Below are 22,213 nucleotides of genomic sequence, written 5' to 3' on the forward strand. Positions count from 1 at the left end.
ACTATGAATCACTGGCCCATAATGTGTCACCAGGCGGACCTCTCGGCCCGCTACTTAGTCTCGGCTGTAAGTCATTCAGTTTTTAAACACTGGAATATGTTATCTCGGCTTGGCATGTATTGCAAGACACAATGGTAGTGCAGAGTTCCAGCTAGATCCCTCCCGTCATAATGGTTATAGTTATTTTCTTTGCAGCAAAACGAGAAAGTGGAGATTTTTTTTTTTTTTTTTGCCGTAGGTGGTCAATATCTGTCCTATGTTTGCATCAATCTCGATTTATGATTGTGTTTCGTATTTAAATAAATATACGTTGATATAATCCAGTATGAAGTGGTTTTTTGAAATTCCGATTTTACTTATTCATTCCCCTATGAATACATTAAAACAACTTCTTGCGCCTAATCTACAATCTTATTTCAGAACAGTGCCTTGACCAGGGAAAAATAATATTTTGCTTGTAAATACTTATTCTTGTGCAAAAATATATGTGTTAAAGTCCCTAAATAAGTATGTTGTTCGTCTACTGGAGTTCACTTCTCTTGTAAGCTCCAGTGCATTAGACTACCAAGTTAAGTGTGACCCAAACTATATATATAACTTCCAATAGTGTTTTATGGCATTGAGATTTGTTTACATTCGAATGGCTATTTATCACAACAAATGATTCTAATTTCATTGTATAGCTACATCACGTACATGTACTATCTTTCTGAAGTATCCATGTCCCTTAAAAAAATCATCTCATTAATTTCATTCCGAATACAACTTTAGCACGATTAGGCTAGGGTCCTACAGCTGACCATATTGCTAAGATGATTAGAGCGACGAATTCTGATCTTGTCCCTTTGCATCTTTTTAATCTCAGTTCATTATGATTCACGAATTTGGTTCATTTCTTCATTTTTTTTTCATTTCGTTTTATTCATAAATTCATTTTTGTCAGTGGTATGGGGATCTTTAAGAAATAGTCGTACAAATATCTCAGAAAAACGTGTTTACTTGAGCTGCTTACATGTACAACAACCACAACATTCTATATTTTTTTTCTCTGTGATATTATCAGAATGAAGCACGCTCGACTTCAGATATTTATGTTGTTTGGTTATCCAGTGATACGTGAAGGTCCTGATGACATTTACTTGGCTTCTAATTCGCTCGAATTAGTCTTCAGCGGTGAAAAGCGTGCGAACATGTAGGACAGTTCTAAGCGGCTGTTTCGATAGATAGCGGATAACCTAGGTAAAGCTATAACGGAAGTCCAATTCGGCAGGTTTCTTTGAATTTTTAATATCTTTATCGTCTCGCAGACGTAACGTGCACAGATGCCTCTGTCGCGGCTTAGGTTTGCGAATTATGGCGTTTTGAGCACAGACAAATAATAATACGGAACTTAAACCTTTCGTAAAGTTCTGGTAATGCCAGTGTCCACGGATAAAAAGGTTATCAGATAATATGGCATAAGGTCCGAAAAACCTAGTAGTTCTTACGAAAGATTTAATTAAGTTGTTCGTGCAGACGTTACTTTCTGATAACGTAATTGAGGTTTCGTATCCATTACGTGTTGGTGCACTGGGTATTTATTCTCACATTTGCCTTTTGCATCAATTACACTCTATGTACCCATTTGCAGTCGTTAAATTTCGGTAGTCAATTAAACTCGGTAGAATTTGCAGCCATTCGATATTTTCTTTTTAATTTCGTAGTCATTCCAAGTCCTTATATTTTAGATATCATTCTAAATCGTTTGACTTTTAGTCGTTTTAAATCGTTAGAGTTTTGTAGTCATTTAAAATCGTAGTCCTATTAAATCGTTAGATTTTGGTTGTCATTTTTAATTCATTATCATTACAGGTCGTTAAATTGTGTTAGTCATTATAACTCGTTAATTGATTTTTAGACATTAAAAATCATTAGATTTTGGCAGACAAACTAAATTAGAAGTTTTTTGGTTGTCATTAGAGGTCGTTCAATTGTTTTTGTAGACATTCTATAAACGGTTCGATTTTTAGTTATTCCAAATTGTTATAAGTAGTACACATTGAACATGTTCAGCCCTCCCGAGTGCTCACAACAAACGTTCTAAGAAACTTAATGGGGGCGAGTAAAGGGATGGTCAAAAACGATACATCAGTTATCCGTCGGGCATCGGGTATCAAAGGGCATAGCAGGCGAATAGGAGACCAACATCATTGGATAATACATTTCATGTTTTAGGTGAATACTTTCCGCCAGATTACGGCAACAAAGTTTCAGACGGCGGCCAGACACCAATATAACTAACGCTTTGATTCGGTCTAAAACTGTGCTGGTTTGTGTCCATTTGTGTTGGGTTCCTGCTGTTTTTTCTTGTTTCGGTATATCTGCACTTCACGGTGTTTTCTCATTCTATAGACTTCCAGTTCTCATTTTGTCCTTTGTGGCACCAAGGTGTATTTGTTTTTCTATTCATCTCAGACTTCATTGCCAAATTATTGACCTCAACTTCAAACAAATAATATTCCAAAACATGGTAAATAGAAACAGCAAAATTATTTATGACACAAGGTTTCAAAATATGCATGTTGCTGTAGACTATTGGCGTGTTTCATGGTCACCCCAATGATCTCATTGGGAAATGTTCTATTTCTTTGTGATGTGAGGGTTAATGCTTTTTGTCATGCTCATCAATGTGAGTTTTTTTCCGTTATCCCAGCCCCGATGCTTGTTTCGGGCACAAGACATTACTTTGACATGTTCTGGATTTACATGTCGGGTGTCGCCAATGAAGCAAACGATTTTTCCCTTCCAGAACACTTGGTCTTGTTCTCCTTGTGCTTTGTCTATGGTCTGCAAATTATTGGTCTCTTTGTTAAAAGTTTTCATTAGTTCCAACAATGTTGACACTTCGGTATTTTCTTGTTTATTTTTTTTGTGGGTGTTTTTTTCCGGACAACCTTTAATAATGCCAACTGAAAGCTGTTTAAAGCTTAAATATCATCAATATTCATTTCTTGATTTAATTGACCTGAACATTCATTTGTTTATGATATACACTGTCTATTTATTGGTCCAATTGATACTATAGTTCATTCATTGGTCTAATTGACCTTGTATAAATGACAGTGTTAGATAATACGGCTACTGCAGACACTGTTTCGTCCTCATGTCAAATTTTGAAATGATCTGTAGTTTATTGTATCTCGTTAATACGAACGTTGGGCGTAAAATGGGTTCAGATAAAATATGATACATAAAATATGATACAGACATCCTTGTATCATTCCTTCGTAGTCAGACTGCCAAACAAACTTGCCACTGATCAAACATATCCTTCTCTTGAACGTGTCAATCAAACCAATTTACAGGTTCCAATAATGGTTTTCCCGGCCCTAAATCCTGTAAACAGTGACACCCACGAGACTGGGATTAGCGACGCAGTGTCTATCATATATTCGAACAGTCATTAACCGTTATATACCACACTAGATGAGGAACAATTAGTCCATACCAGACGTTCATAGGACCATGTTTCTTTTTTATCGCGGCCATTTTGATCAGAACAGTTGTTCTGTCTCTACAATACAGAGATCCAATACCATTGGCCGACTAATGCTTTACACTCGCCGGGTGACGGTGTGTTATCGCTGCTGGATACGATTCTTCGGTAAACGCGCAACGAGGAAGTAAGGTTTATTAAATAATATGTACCATAAAGAAAACGTATAGTTAACCTGTTCGAATCGTGCCTTGATATGATCTGTGTGTGTAACCAGAAGCTAAAGACTAATGCGCGACGGTTTTATTTGAAAATAATTTGTATGTATAGGCTACTATCATAATAATTGCCACTGATAGGCTTTATCGACATTCCATGAAAGCTATTTAGTGTAGTTCGTGATGCTTATCCTTATACAAATTGTTATGTGACTGTACGACAATCTTTACTCAAGGAATTATGTGACGAAACACATCAAGCAAACCAAATCGCAGCTGCACTGTCACCTATAATGTATTAGATATAAGACAATGGACAGCATATTTTACCGTTCTTATTTGTTAACCCCGGTATGACATCGTTTGTGGAATTTGTGAATGGTAATTGTGTCAAGGTTTCTATGGTCTGTATCCTCCCAAATGTTTTTCCCTGCGATATTTATTTTATACGTGTGTTACATGTGTTCAGATATTGATCTTCAGAAATCCTGTATTTTCATTTATTTTAAATTATATTGTTGTTTAATACCCTTTTCTATGAAGTTGTTAAATTCAACATGTCTAAATTGTAGGGGCAAGCAAAAGAAAAATCATAAATCCTAGAATGGACTTGTATTACTCACATGTATATATAGCAGTTTATGATACGCAGATCGTATCATGTCATTTACAGTTCCTTTAATTGACTCGGCTATCTCGAAGTCCTTGTTGATCTAGATGTCCTTTTTATAACTTGTAGTATTGGTTGAGTGGCCTGTATATTTAACCTAAATTATACATAAGTATTTTTCAGTCGCCAAAGGACATCGGCACCGAGAGGTTTATTCACAGGAACAATGTCGATCCTGCACTTTATAGCATGATATAGGATATCAAATATATAAGATAGTTTACCAATATATACACAAAGAAAAAAGTTAAGCACCCCCACGTTTTTTTGAAATGGCAAATGATACGTGATTAGTGTCATGAGATAACGGAACATGATCGAGATTATTTCCTCGGGATCGACTTGAATTTTGCATTCCCTAAGCAGAACACGAAGTGATATAGAACACTGTGTTAGTCCCGACAGTGGCGACCCTAGTGTCAGTTATACTACATCAAAGTAATACATTTAACAATGCAACAGTTCTGTATTCTCAACCAATATTTCATGCGGACTGACTGGACGGAACAAGAATGAAATATCGGACCAGAAATTGCGATAGGGTTATTTGACGTTTACAAGGTCGATAATGAAACATAACGGTTTCTCTGCCGAACTGTGGAAAGAAACATTAGGATAGTATACTGGAGACAGACGCAATAATGGCCGGTTAAAAATCCAAATTAATTTCCAAGATAACGTTTGTTATTTAAGATATATAGAAGTTACAGGTGAATGGTAGCAATATGATTTATATAAATGTGAAACCCAAACTTAACACCCTTGGACCCAGAGAGGAAAGCCAGACAGCTGGTTTTGAAAGGGAAATAAAACTTCCCGTTATTTATTTTATTTCAAGGTTAAAAAAATGATTCCAATCTGTTTGTTGTCAGGTTTCATCTGTGTATCGTTTTCATTGAATCGGGGCTGTTGGCCGACTAATCAATGCATACATATTTATAAAGCATGCAGAACAAAACGACTTGGTTTTTGTGTGTTTTCTTTTGATTTGTCACGATGTTGATGGTTTTTTCTGTCGGGTTGAATTTTTGAAAAGGACAGGTTTTTGTCTGTACTTTTACACCTCACAAGATAATCAAACTTGTGACGTGAGACGGCCAGTCGGCATAAATGGATCAGAATATCATATTACATTTTCTCCATCGTAACAACTGCCACTTATACCAAACCATAAACTGGAACATGTACTTTATGAACGTGAAACCTGTCATAATAGCGTTCTATATCAACCCCACATAGAATAAACCTGTCATATGTATTATAATTAGGGAATGCATTTTCTTACCAATAATTAAGTCAGGCGCAGCTTCCGGCGCATATTGTCGAGAATGACGTGCGCGTCCATGCAAACAAACGAAGTGTAGAATGCGAACTTGATGGAGTGAAGTTCGAGTATCGTTATAAAAATGATGTGTGTATGTTCATGAACATGATGTGGTATATGAACTTGCCAAACACGGACTACATGCATCACAGACCTATAATTGAATGGCTGGACCAGCGTCGATAAGACATCAGAGAAAACGTGTGTAACTCTTTGTAGATCTCGTCTATTGCCCCCGGCTCGGGAAGTATATACAAGTCGGGCAAGTAATGTAAACTCACAAGCGTACAGTAGGTATCTGATAGCAGATAAGAGTCGAACCAAGGCCCCAGTGCCATGATCGTTTTGTAACTAAAGAAAATTGTTGTTTTTTCATTGGAAAGCGTCGTTGGTGTTTAGGAAAAAGTGTTTTATAAAACCGTCTTCAGGGCCTCTTGATTTCTGGATATTTTTTGTTCTTTTTTTATTATGGCTGCAATCATTTCTTCTGTTTTTACGGGTAAGAACGTTAGCTAAATGCTTGACTGAAAAATAGGTTTGCGGTTCCAAAAAGTGTAAATGAAAATAATTTATTTTAAAATAGGGTACATGATAAAAAAAAGTAACATGCAATACATCAGCATAAAACTATTTGGTAGAGAAATTAACCATGACAAATTTATCTCCTCGTGGAAAAAAAATGAATATTGTCAAAAGTGTTTAAATAAATTGTAATTATTAAAAGTGATAGAATTATCGAAATGATTTCCAGAAATAAAATATACACCAATTTGTATTTGAACTGACATTTTTTTTTATATTTCATTCGAATGAAAAGAAACCAGCCATCTGATTTGAAATAACATTAAGTTTTAAAAGCATTTGACGTAATGGATGTTCACTTCCTTCAATAAAGACCATATATTTCCTCAAATGACAGTCTCACTATGGTAATGCAAGGTCAGACAGTCTTGCAAGGATGCCCATCATAACGATGAATTATGAATACGCCAAACAAATGCATCAGGCAGAATCTTTACATAAAGTAAGCATGTCTTTAGTTGGAATCACTTACATATAAACAGTAAAAACAATATGAGTTATTTATGTTCGGGAAGTAGTTTACACGAAAACGATAGACAGTAACGGGAAGCAGATCAATAATTCCCTTCGTTATGAACGTAGCATTCTATGTTATTGCAGATATCTGGTCATTTCATTTTCTTTCAAGTTTATATATTTACATTTGCATGGCATTGTCACTATATAGCCTCTTTGAAAGCTGTGTCATTGATGGGACTTTAATAACCATGCATCACGAGACACAATTCTACAATATCCAATATAAATAAACATGACGGCTGCTGAAATATCGCTGGGCATTGTGAGATTTGACAATGTCATTGTAAATTTATGTGCAAAATAAAAAATAAAATAAAAAACATTTTTATTACAACGAAAACAAGACCAAGGTCTGCAATATCGTACAAAATGCACATCGGTTGAAATCAACAACGCCGGCAATGGAAACAATTTTAACGCTCATGCAATTTATCAGAAATATCGTCTGTTACACTGCACTGATCAACAGGGGTTCGTTACAAATGTCTGAAATACACATATTCTATAGACCTACTGACACATATGTTACAGACCTACTGATATGAGTCACAGCACACATAAACATTTCAGACATTTTTAACGAACCTGTGCTCCGTCGCAAGATCACTCACTTCAAACGCTATCAGTTTCACGCGTCTCGCATCCACGGTTCCTCAGTTTCTGACGACATGTCAAATAACGAGGCTGTTATAGAATCTACCGACTGTTGTCAGGTTCCCATACAATCAACAAATAAATTCACGCCTGGATTCTTCACAAAATGAGCAAAGAGAAAAGTTCGAATTAACTTCCAAAAATAACTCCCTCGTGGAGGGCAAGGTCGGATTTACGGTGTTCACTGTATTTGTCCATGCGCGAAATTTGTTCCGGGGAAAAATCGAAACAATTTCAAATCTAACTTTCAGCTCAGAGTTCTATTGATAAACTTAAATCACCCTATAGACATATCATACGCAATTGTATTGATACTGAATTGTGGAATAAAATTGAAGTGTTTGTTAAAATTTCAAAGTACTACTTTGTTTGCCAATCAGCACGCGACAACACGCTGTTCAAACTATTGAACGAAATTGTGTGGACCGTCGATAAGGCGGGCATTTTTAATTTTAAATACAAATTATAAGTTAAAAAAGAACATAAGAGGCAGAGAAAACGTAAATATAAGTATTGAACTGTTTTTGTATGGTATTTATGATCTATTTGAATTACACAGCTTTGCAAGCAAACAAATCATAATGCGCTAGCGCGCATTATGTTGTGTGTTTGCAAATTAAAGCTGTGTCATTCAAATACATCATAAATACCATACAAAAACAGTTTAATGCTTAATTAACTACCAAAGGGTATAATACAAACCAGACATTATATGCTATATATGAATTGACAAAAAACTAGAAATTTACCATTTATTCATGCTGACCAAAAGCGACATTGCATGACCTGGAGTGCGAATATGTGAGGTAGAAGTGCAGCATACTGACTGCTTTGGCACCTCCGAGACAAATCTGGTGCAGACACATCACGGAGACATTTGCCACACGCCAGGTTTCACCTTTATTACAGTATATACACCGGTACATCTCCGTTACAGTTAATAGTTGTACTTTAGTTCTCTGGTCGTGGCAATAATTATTTATTTTTATTGAGAAACGTGTTATCGTACACTGTCCGATCCCCGCGGACTAACAGGAACAAATCAGACCAAATTAAAGTCCACGTCCGCTTCCCACCGCTTTACCTTCTCTCCTAAATAGCATTCGGGTTCCTAAAGGGGTTTTGGCTACGTTTTGATAGTGAAGTGTTTTGGTTGTAGAAATGAATTTCAAAATTAGCTGAATGATCAACTTCTGTCAATTTTTTCTTTTGACAACAATAGACTTATGTTTACGTAATACGCGTTAATTGTTGTGTTCACTGGGTTGCCAGCGTTATGCCAATTTGTCTCCAACTATCATGTCAATGTGAACTCTGCTAGATTACATGAATCATACGTACATTTGTACCTGTCGTGAAGGAGAAAAATGTTGCTTATCTTTTAAGCAGTTAGAAATGTATATGTGTACGCCAGTTTCCTTACTCAGTTTATTTCTCCGTGTAAACTGACGGTTTTTCTGACCCTTTTTTAATATGTTGAGAGCTGTGTAGTTTCTCCCTCCCTGTTCCGGGTCAGTCATCGATATAAAACAACGTTTCTGATTACACGAATTTCCGATTGTTTTTTAGTACCAAAAAAGCTTTAACCTGTTCGTAGATACCTTCAGTAAATGATATCTCTAAAGCTATGTGGTAGTAAAAAAAAAAAAGAGGAAAAATATAGTCTGAGACTCAGTTTGGTTCATGTAGCTGTCCTTACCGGTAATGAACTGCCACGCTTTTATTGCGTCTAATTCTATTAAAATATTGAATTATGGAAGCACTGTATATATTTATCTACACGTTGAGCAAAGGTAAAAGTAAGGAAACCCTTGAATTTGAAAGCAGACCTGTTCTTTACCACAGTGAGAAATCGTATCCTGCTTGTTAGAATAGCGTCCGTCACTATGGGATTTTGAAGCGTATTGAAATGCGATGAGACCGCTTCATGAAATCATACTGTGATATACGCATGTTAATTCATTACACCAAGAAACGCTTGTTAGTCATACCAAATTCGACAGGAAGCCAGTTTAAACATATAAACTCATCGTTCCCCTATCTATGTCTAAAGTGTATATTTGTAAACTTGAGTAAATTTCATTCGAGAAATATATCTGACGACAAATACTTATGAATATATTAAAGTATTTGATCTGCGGAATAGCGACAGACACACACGCCCTCTAGTGTTGTCGTTCCGGTCCGGGATGATCAGCGCTTGAGACGGCACTTAACCCTCTCAGTCCTAAGCCGATAGCGTCCATGTGTATTACGGCAGTTGAGTAGCCGCGGTAATTAGGCCCAGACTTAATCTAATCACCGCTTTGATAGGCAAATCTTCCGCACGTGTCCAAAACAAAAAAGAACACTACGTCCTTTATCGGTCATGTAAAAGCTCTAAAGGGGAATTAGTGATACAACCTACAGGAAAAATCCTTTCATGTTGGTTTAATGCTCCTGGCTTTAGTCTTATATAATCAATGTCCGACGGCTACCGTCCCCTTGAATCGTATGTCACCGAGTGGTTTTTTTTCAAGTTCCGTCTTTTTACGATTTCAAATGCATGTGCACTTGCGAAACGATCATTTATGCCGGTGTATTTGTAAGTTTAACTGGTCAAAGGAAAAGGTTCCCGTCCCGTAACGAATACTGGTTGTACTATGTTTAATCATCGAAACCACTTCCCTACGGTTTTTTAAATTTGTTTTAAGATTAAGAAGGTTTCTACGCTAATAAATGATTTCGGCATCAAAATCAATGGTGTTTCCATTTAAAATCTTTAATCTGTCTTTTCTGACCTAAAGTTTGAAATTTCAGCAAATTATTCATTAAAATTATCTCTTAAAGCAACACGTAATGAATTGTAATGAATTTTCTAAAATTATTTCTGACGTGGAATGTTTTTGTCGTTTTATTAAAGAACAGTGCGAGAAGAAACAACCTATCCGGTGTGTTGGTTGGAAGCATGCCAATCAAACAATATTGCAGAGCCCAGATGTTCCTAAATTCAAGCTATGTCTGAAAGCTATTGATGACGACAATTCTGTTTTATCGATATATACTTAGATAGTATACAGCAAATGATATTTCAGTGAACTGTCAGTAAAATCTCTCTCGCTAATCAAAACAACGTTTTTAAATATCCAATGAATGACACGTGTTGTGACGTCAGAAGTGAGAGTCATATTACCTATGCAACATTTGGCCATAAATTCTTCTCAATACGTTCAATATTTATGCAACCATATTATGAATTCATTCAATTCACCCATTTTTTGACAATTGTTGCTACAAAAACAAGATTGATCAAAAAATGGAAATTACAATGATGCTGGTGGACAGCAAAAAGTACAAGAATTTAACATTTTTTGTATTACATCGTGAAATGGAAGCGTCAGGTTTGATACGTTAGACACGATGCCATGACAACATGGCAACTGATTTCAAAAAAAGCTATATTGACAAAACTGGACAGAGGGAACATATTTATCCTAAATATTCCCAAAAATTCTTTATAATGCAATAGAGCAGGAATTGTCTAAAACTGTTCTTTTATGCTCGACAGGTTGATCAACGCTATGATGATACTTTATTGACTGGTATCATTAATCTCACATAAAACAGAGCTTCATGTAACGTTTTATATATATATAAAAAGACTTTAAAACACGTTTTCATTTAAGGAATCATTTGGAAAACGTGATAAACAGAAATGATATAACAATGACAAATTTAAATGACAATATTCCATTAAATACTCAGACTTTTCTCTATGGATGTCGCAGACTCGATATCAATATGAATATAAGTATTTTGGAGATGGTTCAGAGATTCATTAAAGATACTAGACGCTTTTACTAGATTGCACTTACCTGTTTATCTTTTTTTTACATGACTTTGCTGTGTGGAATGATACTAGTACGTTCTTGTACTTTTTGCTGTCCACCAGCATCATTGTAATTTCCATTTTTTGTACAATCTTGTTTTTGTAGCAACAATTGTCAAAAAATTAATAATGACATGCAAATATCAATATAGATAAAATACATGTTTTATCATTACTTCAATTCAAAATGATGTATGTAAACTGTGTATACCTGTAAGGAGAGGGCGCTCATAGGCTTTGCCTGTTGCCCAATTCCTTTGCATCTAAGATCTGAACAATAAATATCCTGAAATGAAATGACAAATATTATAATAGGCATAACAAAACAGTTAATAAGAAAAATAAATACAACTAAAAGGTACATACATTTAATTTCGCAATATTTGATATAACATAGGTGCGTACTGCAAAATTGCTTACCATTTTGTGCCAATACCGTTATATGAAGTTACACAAAAAAAACACAGCCAAAGCTCTATGAACGATATTGTCTAACTAGTGACGTCACACTTTTAACAACTGGTAACACTGTATTTCAATTCAACAATACGATATGAATGTTGAATTACTTCCAAAATACAGTAAAGCGTATAAACACGACACCAGGTCGATAACGTGCTTACATTGTACATAATACCATTTGTTTTACTTAACTAATTTTGTCGTCTTTAATCAGTTCGGTACTTATACAATGTTAGGATGTGTACCCAGATCTTAAAGTCAGATATGCATCACGACATAATTGTTTTGTCAATAGTATTTACAAAACTTCAAAATTAAAAATATATGTAGATGGATTTGGCATGATCAGCGGAATGAAATTAACATACAAACAAAAACTTCTTCATATTTCTCAAAAAACACCTTTTGAGAATTTGCATTTACGACACGTTTAGCTAATCGGGCATTGAACACGGGGTACCAGGACCACAGCGTCGCCATTTTGAAGTCAATGAAGTCGCGACACTGCTCTTTAAAATGGCGTCGCAACTGAAATAGCTAGTTACTGGAAATCTCTCCAGGACTTGCATTATACTCTGGCTAACATGGCAAAAATGTGTTCAGATTAAACACTGCATCAACACACTAATATTTCATTAAGCAAATAAATAAAACTTGTGATCAAATTTAATAAAGATATTTTCGAAGATAAATAACTATGACAGAGGAAATCGTTGTCTTTCTATTTCGTACAGAATTTCATCTCGATTCCAGTTTTAATCAATGATTTAACATAGTTCAGTAAAGATTAAGTCGTTGCTCACTTGCCATACGCAATTAGAATGGTGAATGAACAGAAAGTCTTGTCACTATTCCTTGATTTAGTAAGATTCTCGAGTTCAATTTTTATCGGCCGGACGGTAGATTGGAAGCCTGCACTGTAATCAGTCAGATGTGTTTATTGACGATTGATGCACGTTTAGTGACACAAGGTCAAGGTTAATGGCAGGGTGGCAATGCACGAGGCGTCATTTACTTCCGAATGGCCCACGGCGCTCATTCGGAAGGATGAATAGGCAGTGAAGTATAGGTTCGATTTGCTGATTTAAAGCAGCTCGATTGTATTACTGAATTAGACACGGCTTTGTCTCCGACGCTATATATTTGCATTTCACGATAAAAGATGTTAAATTTCCATTACAAGGAGTTTGTTAAATTCGACCTTCAATAATAGAAATAATGGTGTTTTTATAAGAACTGGTGCGCATGCATCATCGGATACTGAATCTATGTAAGTGCACGTGGCGGCATTAGGCGTGAAAGAATCTCATCATGTTCCCATGGTGGCTTAATTGTCAAGCAAAATCCAGATGAATAACACCTCACACATAAAAGGAGAATACCGAAGTGTAAATAAAACAGTATTCGAACTCAAAGGCGAGAAAAGTCGGGCAAAATATGAACAAAGGAAAGATTTACATTGAAGCCATTGATAAAGTAAAAGAATGATAAATACAGGTGCCCTGGAAAGGAATCTGCTTCATTGACAATGCTCTTCTGAATATTGGGCCAATCCTAGTAATGTTATGTCCTCTAAGGTAGAACTGGGGTACTGACAGAGAAACCACACTATTTTGTGCATAATCACAAAAACGTCAAAATCATGACGCAAAAGGAATTAAAGTCTATCCCAACGATGTCTTGATAACAACCTTAAGCCTTATGCCGATAGTTTTCATCACTCTGAATTTTTTTAAATGCTCTGTTGTAAGTGTGTCTAACCATGCAGCGTTCAATACTTACCATTGCAATCGTGATATTCTGATCAAGACCGTGAATGTTGAGTCAACTGCAACATTTTAGTTTGGGGAACATAAATGTTACATTTAAGAAAGGGGTCGTTCACGAGCGAAAAATCGAAATAGTCACGAGTCATAAGATCAAGGTGGGAGGCTGATATTGAGAGTCTGTAATGGCCAAGTTCGAGAGGGAAAAGGTGGGACGTGGTAAACAAATCTTATCATTTGAAGACAACACATTGTTGTTAAATCTGAAAGTGAAATTGAAAGACTTGGGAAAAATCTTTTGTTATACCTATGTTCAAAATGTGCACGTTTGGAAACCTTTCCTATAACATCTTAATACTTCCGGATTCTTGATCTATTATACTACACTGTTAGATCGATTAATATCATAAGTCTACTGAATGTATGCTTTGGTGCAGCTATTGCGATGAATCTATCACATTTATCTTGATATTGAATTTATAAATATTAAAATGATTCCGACATATTTGTACGTTTTTAATAACAAATAAATGCGTACTTGTCACAATGATCTGTGCTCTGTCCCTTTGTTACTGGCGTGGAAACGGACATACTCATATTGCCATCAGCCATTATCTACCGTGGATAGGAAATTATCCTCTCTGATAGATATAGCTGTCATATAAATTCACACGTCTCGATCAAAGTGTCCCAATGTAAATAATTTCAGTATCAGCCTGTCAGCTAGACCTAGCAGACGACTCTTGTGTTGTTCGGGACAGCTTCCCGCATTACCACAGCAATCCATCACGACGCGTCCTTTGGTAGCGCGTGAAGCGATTCCTCACTCCGGCGCACACATTGATGGTTGCGCAGGATGAAAGAGTTCGCTAGTGCCAGCAGCTGTAGCCCCTAGACAATGCTGCGCGGGAAAACAAGTGTCCAAATGTCCACGCTATGCGTACGGTCAGTGTGATAAGCTATAATGTCCACTAACGTAAAAACTACCAGACCTACTGGAATGCAGATACGCTCAACCTTTTATTCGTTGTAAAAGAACGTAGCTTTGAGGACAATTTTCTTTCAAATTGAACATGCTTTTATCCAGATTAAATAAAGTTGAACAATATTTCTCATCATCCTGTGTCATTGCAACGACACTCAGTCTATTATGTTACATGTTATAACCATACAATATTGACAATATGCGTCCGTCCCTTAATATTTTTTGACATTGTGTGAAATAAACAAAAAGTTAAGAAGACTAAATCGATAACGATTACACTCTTAAATGACATATGGTACAGTATGGCTGGATGTCATCTAAAAAAACACACACCAAAACTCAGCCTTAACTTGTAATCTTGACCACTGATATGGGTTTCAACGGACCTATGGAAAGTATTTTTTTGGTTGCACCGTACTTTGGAATATTTTAGCGTCTCCAAAATCTGGCAATGGCTTAGAACGGAGTGGTTTAATTTCCGTGCGTCCATCAGCGTGTGATGATCCCTTGTGCTTGATTTTGGTATTTTCCGATGCCTAAAATGTGACTTAACTGTATACACTACATCACAACTAATACAACAATGGGCATGAAAACATGGAAAGTTATAAAACCTTCGATGTCAACATAATTTGATTGACGTGTTATGTATGCAGTGTGTTAATTTTACCAAGAAAACAATTCCATGTTTCGCTTAACATAAAAACCTATAGCGCATGGAATTCAGTTATCGGTGCATAACATAAGTAGGAAGACGGTCCGCCGAAATCCGGATGTTTTGGCGACTGTTTTTGTTATCGTGAAACTTTGTTGTGTTCAATTTTGGCTCATTCAAACCCACCGCTGAATGAACCAAAATAAAACAACACATCAAAAATATGCCAAAGTACGGTATATTAGAAGAAATACGATTTTTCAGCCAGATGAACTATTTCAAAAATCGCCATTGAGTCTATCAAGAAGTATCGGAGCATCAGCACGCCTGGTACAGATGCTCTATGCTGATTTAGTAGACTGCGCGTGCTGGAGAATCTTGTATTGTATCGATCTCAGAACTGTCTCTACGAGACTGTTCCATTTTAATAAAAACAAATCAAATTTATCATTTTCCCGAAATTTATTTCAAAAAATATTTCTTTTGTTAGTCTTTTTTTATTAGATACTGTGCACATAACTAGCCATTTCACAGATTTGATAATTTGCCAATAGAAACTAAGATGACATTAAGTAGGACCTCGATAAACTTCAAAAAAGACACGCCGTATTCCATTGCATTTATACAATATACGTATACAGTTTTTTTATGACAAGCGATCTTAATTTATCTTTCGACAGAGTTTTCCTTACTCTTCGTCATTAAATGACCGTACTTGTTAATAGGACGTTAAACAAAATGACACCAAACCATTACTCTTCGTATTGTATTCACAGGAACTAACAGGTTTGAAAAAAAGATGTAAAAACAATAAACCTAACACAAAAAAAAAAAAATCTACAGCTTAGACAAATTTTCACACCAGCATTCCATTTTTGTCTCGGAATCAGTTCCTTCTATGTCGTATCTTTTTTTTATTCAATTTTTAGTCTTGTTTTACGATTATGAAAATAAATCAAATATGTATTATCGTTGATGGTTTAAACTAATTAAAAAATGTTTCAAACATTGTAACAAAATCAAAAACACTATCATAAATGTGTTGTGTTTACTGATACCGTTACATCTCGGCAAGCAATTGATTTATGTTATTGTAAAAAGGCATCAATGCCTTTTGGACGCAGAATCCGTATATATTTACATCAGCTTTATAGACTGATAAAAATTGTGTTCTCGATAACCCTTCATGTATTTCGTTCATGTTATCAAGAAAGAGTGAAATACTACATTACATTGATCTTGGTTAATTCTTCTCTGCCTTTCCTGTTACATTGATTAAAACGTTGACGAGTGAAGAATATTAATGTGTTTTCAAAAGATACATGAATTTTTGTAATAAATAATTAAGTGACCAAAAATAGATAGTTTATCTGCGAATAATGCAAAACGTGTTTACCAATTCTGAATATTGTGTTTTAAATGAAGGGTAAAATGCTTGTACTAATAATGAATGTTCTGTTGCCAAATAGTGAATAATTTATTGACAAGGATTAAAGAATTAGACGACAAATCCATGATTTATTGATATAATGAATAGTTGCGTTAATATTGTATTCTTTGCTGATTTTCTGACTTTGTCCTTTTTTTATTTCAGCTTACTTCCTGTGCTACATCAACAGTACGGTAAACCCGGTGTGCTATGCGTTGTGTAACGCTAATTTCCGGAAGACTTTTTGGAAGATTCTTACGTGTAGTTTTACAAAAAGAAATACCACACGAAGTCGCACAACAGCTTCGGCTATGTCATTCAACTTCAACAACAGATAGAGGATGTGACGATGTTCGCTAGACATCATTGGATACTATTTGTACCATTGTAGAACTGAAGCATTTCATTGGATACTATTAATGTCATTGTGGAACCGCAACATTTCATTGGATACTATTTATATCATTGAGGAACCGAAACGTTTCATTGGATACTATTTATATCATTGAGGAACGGAAACATTTCATTGGATACTATTTATATCATTGAGGAACCGAAACGTTTCATTGGATACTATTTATATCATTGAGGAACCGAAACATTTCATTGGATACTATTTATATCATTGTGGAGCCGAAGCATTTCATCGGATACTGTTTATATCATTGTGGTAAAGAAATGAACCCTTGTATACTATTTATTTTATTGTGGCTACGAGGAATTTCATTGGAAACTATGTATTCCAAAACAGTTACGAATGTGTTTCATTGGATACTATTTAACCATATTGTGCTGTATTACTTTTGTCGTGTTCCCTGGCAATACCATAGCATCTCATTTCACATTTGTGTATCATTCAGTCGACAGTTTTCGATGTTGAAACCATTTGCACATACCCTGAGTTTGCATTGGTAACCCAACCGAATGTTTACTGGAAGTGAGTAAGGCAGAAGCACGAAAGATTGGAAATGATGACTGAATGCTCCCACCAAAAGTCACGTACTTGTCTACAAGGAGTGCAGTAAAATTGAAATAACCGTATGAATTAATTTCGGAGATCGCGTGTTTCTGTGTGATGGATATAAATATTTGAAATTTAATCGAGATGTCACTTTTTGAAATGGCATTCGCGTTTATTCTGACTCTGAGGAGATTTTCACCATGGATCAAAATAGAAACGGTACGAATGCGACACACAATGCTGCAAACACACGGATATTTGATTGTTTAGACAAAACTATGATATTTGATCACCCGGGTCCGTACTTACGAAACTGGTCTGATGCTGAAGCTCATATCCTGTGCTCAAGCCCAGTCAAGTACCGTTCTCAATGTTTACACATTTTGATTGTAAATTTAAGCAAGTTATTGGAAAGTTTGCTTGAGCACAGAATCCTTGCTTGAGCACTGAAATCATTCGTGAACACGGACCCTGAACTGTAATTGTTTATACAGTGAAGCCATGGAACAAAGCCATAGTATGTAAAAAGAAGGGACACAGAACAGGTTGGAAAAGACTGAAATGTGTGAATACCTCAGATAAATAAACAAAAGAAATCTTAACAAAGTGTAGTTTGAGAACAGCTCGGATGCATAAAGAACAAGAGTGTAAAACATGAATAACACGGGTAATATTCCTCTCATCGCTAGTGTCAATATACAAAGTTTGTGAACAGATTAGTGATAAATGGTACCGTTCGTATTGCACAAAATATGGTAATGAACATTGTATATTTTGCACAAGATGCAGTTTCTGTTCGTATAAAAGGTTAGTACTTGTTCATCCAAAATTCACCTGCAAAAATGTGCTATGGTAAATTGCACATTTCACTCTTTCTAGGTAAAAACAGATTTCCCTGGTCAGATACTTATTCTCCTTCCGTCTTGTGATATCCATCATTAGCCTTTCCATCCCTAGTGAATGTTGAAGAAATCGATTAATGTAAGATGCACCTTCTTTACAAACTGTTGATTGAAATACAAACTGGAAAATTTGATTTTCATGGTTGACATTTTTGCAATACATTAAGAAGAATGAGAAAAAGAGTTAGCGATTCTCAAACGCATTTCATCAGCTGTTATAATCCTATACCATCAATGTACTTTCTTCTATGTATAGTCCTAAAATCCAGTTTTCTAACGGTTTTTCTATATGATCTTATATTAACGTTAGGGGTGCGTTCGAGATGTATTTATTCAGGTTGATCTTGTAAGTAGGAGTCGGAAATTTGGTAGTACAAACGTGGATATGAAGGATCATGTGCTTCTCTCACTAGAAGATCTAAAAATAATCTTAACATATTAATCGGATTTTAGCGCAATGATAAAACGAAATTCCAGGAATTATGCCCTGTTCCGTTCTCTGCAACCCTGACATATATCACGACTTTATTTGAAGTTTTGTACGCTTTATCTTGGGGATGAAACAAGAAAAATAGTTTGATCCTTTTACGTACGTCCAAAGAATCGCGCAGCAGCATAACGTTAAACCTGAACCATATAACCATTAAAATCGAGTGTCACTCCTCTGTAATTTTCATAAGACAGGTATCAGCCTAGCATTTGGTCAGTTATTTATTTACCTGCAATTAATCAATTAGCTTACCGCGTGCCTTCGATTTTGTCATGACATATTGCAAGGGTGCAGAGAACGTTAATGAATTTTGAGGATGTATATAGATATAAAATTGGTTCTCCTAGTCGTTTTTATTCCAAATTTATGTCAAATTGAAAATTTGCTTTGAAAGACGTGTGTAAGGAATGGCGTGCTTGGAAGTGTCGGTGACTAGTGATTGTTGTGAGTTATGTGTCGACTGATGCACAGAAATGTTTGTTACTATGGAAAATAAATCTAAATGTATTATGCACAATATTCCATACGGTGTTATTCTTCATCTATGTACTTCAATACTACGTTAACTATTACTGCCTTGAGGCATTTCGTATGTTCAATTTCTACTTCGTTATCTATCACTAATTGATGTTTATTGGTTGTGGAAGCCATACAAAGTACGCCTTGTCCTGAAAAGTGACGACATGAGGTATATATCACTAAATTCGAGCGTGATCAATTTACATTAAGCTAATTTCCCCGGTAATTGAGTTTTGTGTTCGTCCTAGTCAGTCGCAGAGAGGTTATGGTGGAGACGCTGGCTGTCGGCTATAGCCAATCACAGCAAGAATAAGATACAGAGGTCAACTACCATTGATAGCCAATCAAAACGAGTATAATATACAGACGTCCGCGGCTACCAGTGATAGCCAATCAAAATGAGTGTAAGATACAAATGTCGGATAAAGTTTATAGCCAATCAAATTAAGGATAGCATACAGACATCGTGTGTGTTTCCTACCCCTCCTCAGACAACATCGGATGCCAGCCACAAAAAATCAAAGAGGGGCTGTGATTGAGACGTCGGTTGCCCGGCAGAGCCAATCAAAGAGTGATTGAGACTTAGACAGACGTACTTATAATTACATACTGTAATTCTTTACCCTCCGTTAGATTTTGCTCAAAAGAAACAATTGCGAAGCCCTGCCTAGCAGGAAAAAAACAGTACTATGGCGGAGAGACCAGTCTACGGACGTAATTTGTGATCATGGATGTAAATCGTTTTCGTCTTTCGTCTTTCGTACATTAAAAACAATATATAATGGTTTAAGTATTATTTCACGCTTTTAGCAGAACTCCATTAGAAACAGCTTTACATTTTTTTACGTTCTGAACCACAGAAATATGTTCTTCATATTTCCTTTACAATTTATGGTAGGACACACCGATATGGTATCTGCTTCGCATCCGTATGCTCATGAGACGACCGAATTCCACAGAAGACAACAGCCTGTATTTAACCTTCCAACTTTAGTCGTCCAAGTCGGCCTTAGATGCCAATTAATTTCAATATCTATGTAGTAAATCTGCGCGTGCCAGACATTTTCGTTACGATCAATATAAAGTTGATCCTTTCCAGTCCTCAGTTATATATGGCAGAAGTACAACCATTTCCAATAAACTGTTGCTTTATTTGTTTACTGCAGTTTATTGCATGAACCTACTATAATCAAAGTTAATCAAAGTCCTTTCTGCCCTCCCCTCCTCCTTTTTTTACCACAACGGAATATTGTGTTTGTCTGCAATCCATCTAACCCAGACATTGCAATCTTGATATCAATATCAGAAAAAACGGTATCATAAAGTATATTAAATCAAATTTATTTTCAATTCGAAATTTTTTTCAAATACACTATAATGAATTATAATCAATGTCAGAGAGATCTGTTAGTTCGGGGGAATATTGGCCAAGTCATGTTTTCAGCTGCAGGGAGACGGTGACTGGCGCAGAGACAATGTTCCCCTGACTGTGATGGTGCCAATCAGTAAGGTTCGGAGAATCAGCCGTGAGCTTGCCGGGGGAGTGAGAGTAGGACCGTCCGGTCCCGTGAAATTTTAGGAGAATATACGCTCGTAGGTCAGTCAGTGTAAAGTACACTGTCATTCCAGCCTGTAAATATCCCTCCAGGTATGTAAACCAGTAGCCAATCACAAATCTGTCTGACCTATATACATAGGTCTAATATTGACAAACTTGTACTTTTATACTTAGGCAATAAGTTAATGAGTGAATAGTTACGCAAAACTGTTATAATTGTTTAATTAATATTTAAATATAATAACATTTCCTTGTGAATGTTATTAAACTCCGAACAAATCGGAACAGTGGTAAAATCAATGTTAAGTCGTTAAACGGAGACAAATATATAATGAGATATCGTGTCCTTCCGGAGTCCCCTAGGAAGGGACTGTAATGATCACTGGTGTAAGAATACCCCCGGGCGTCCTTAATGTAGCGACTCGTCGTAGTTCTGGTCACAATAATCAAAACTTGTAAATATATCGCAATGTAAAAACACCCCACACGGGACAAATACCAATCCATTCACCGACAATGCTACAAAAATCAGGACAGATGTTGTATAGAAGTAGGTCTCGCACTGTTGGTATTTTTATGCAAACCTGAATAAGTCCTTATATAACAGTTGAGCATTTTCCCCGACTTGGCTATTCCGCTATACCCACTTTGAGTTGCAACCTTGACAAAAGACGCATCTACAAATATTTTGTCGGTTCTAAACCTTCCTTAGATAATCGAAAGGTAAGATTGTCGAAATTTTGCCCCGGTATATGATTGGTAAAAGGTTATCAAGGAACGTAGATTTCGCTATCATTCGCATTTACCAAAGATTGGTTAAACGATATTGAATTCGGAATATCTACTTCACATGCCGTATATCGCTACATCTGGCTGAAATGATGAACGTCAAAGAAACCCATATAGTATTTTTTTGCCATTTACAAAGATTCCACCCGCATATAAACATAATACCTTAAAAAACCGTTTACATTGTAGTGTCACTCCATCGAATTGGTATTCGGGATCCCTTACCGTACGAAACCTAAAACGACATTACAACACGAATTGTGTAGTATATAGTTAATGTCTATAGCCAAGAACTTGCTCATTTAAGAATGCACCTGAATCACAACCTAGCTTGTGATACCGTTGATATTGTTGGAGGAGATAGATGGGACTACTTTGAGGTGAGGA

At 35.9% G+C, this 22,213-nt stretch overlaps 1 protein-coding gene across 4 annotated transcripts in view; it reads left to right on the forward strand.

The window, feature by feature from the left end:
* LOC110446836 (muscarinic acetylcholine receptor M2-like) overlaps nucleotides 1–19,470 on the forward strand; it is a 73,922-nt gene extending 54,452 nt beyond the window's left edge. For all 4 annotated transcript variants that reach the window (XM_021492157.1, XM_021492159.1, XM_021492156.1 and 1 more), the window contains exon 3: nucleotides 16,773–19,470. In XM_021492157.1, coding sequence (XP_021347832.1) covers nucleotides 16,773–16,945 — 173 coding nt within the window. In that variant the 3' untranslated portion in view covers nucleotides 16,946–19,470. The remainder of the gene's footprint in view (nucleotides 1–16,772) is intronic.
* The last annotated feature ends 2,743 nt before the right edge of the window (nucleotides 19,471–22,213 follow it).

Source organism: Mizuhopecten yessoensis, unplaced genomic scaffold (genome assembly GCF_002113885.1).
Source record: "Mizuhopecten yessoensis strain PY_sf001 unplaced genomic scaffold, ASM211388v2 scaffold3015, whole genome shotgun sequence".
NCBI classification, from domain to species: Eukaryota; Metazoa; Mollusca; class Bivalvia; order Pectinida; family Pectinidae; genus Mizuhopecten; species Mizuhopecten yessoensis.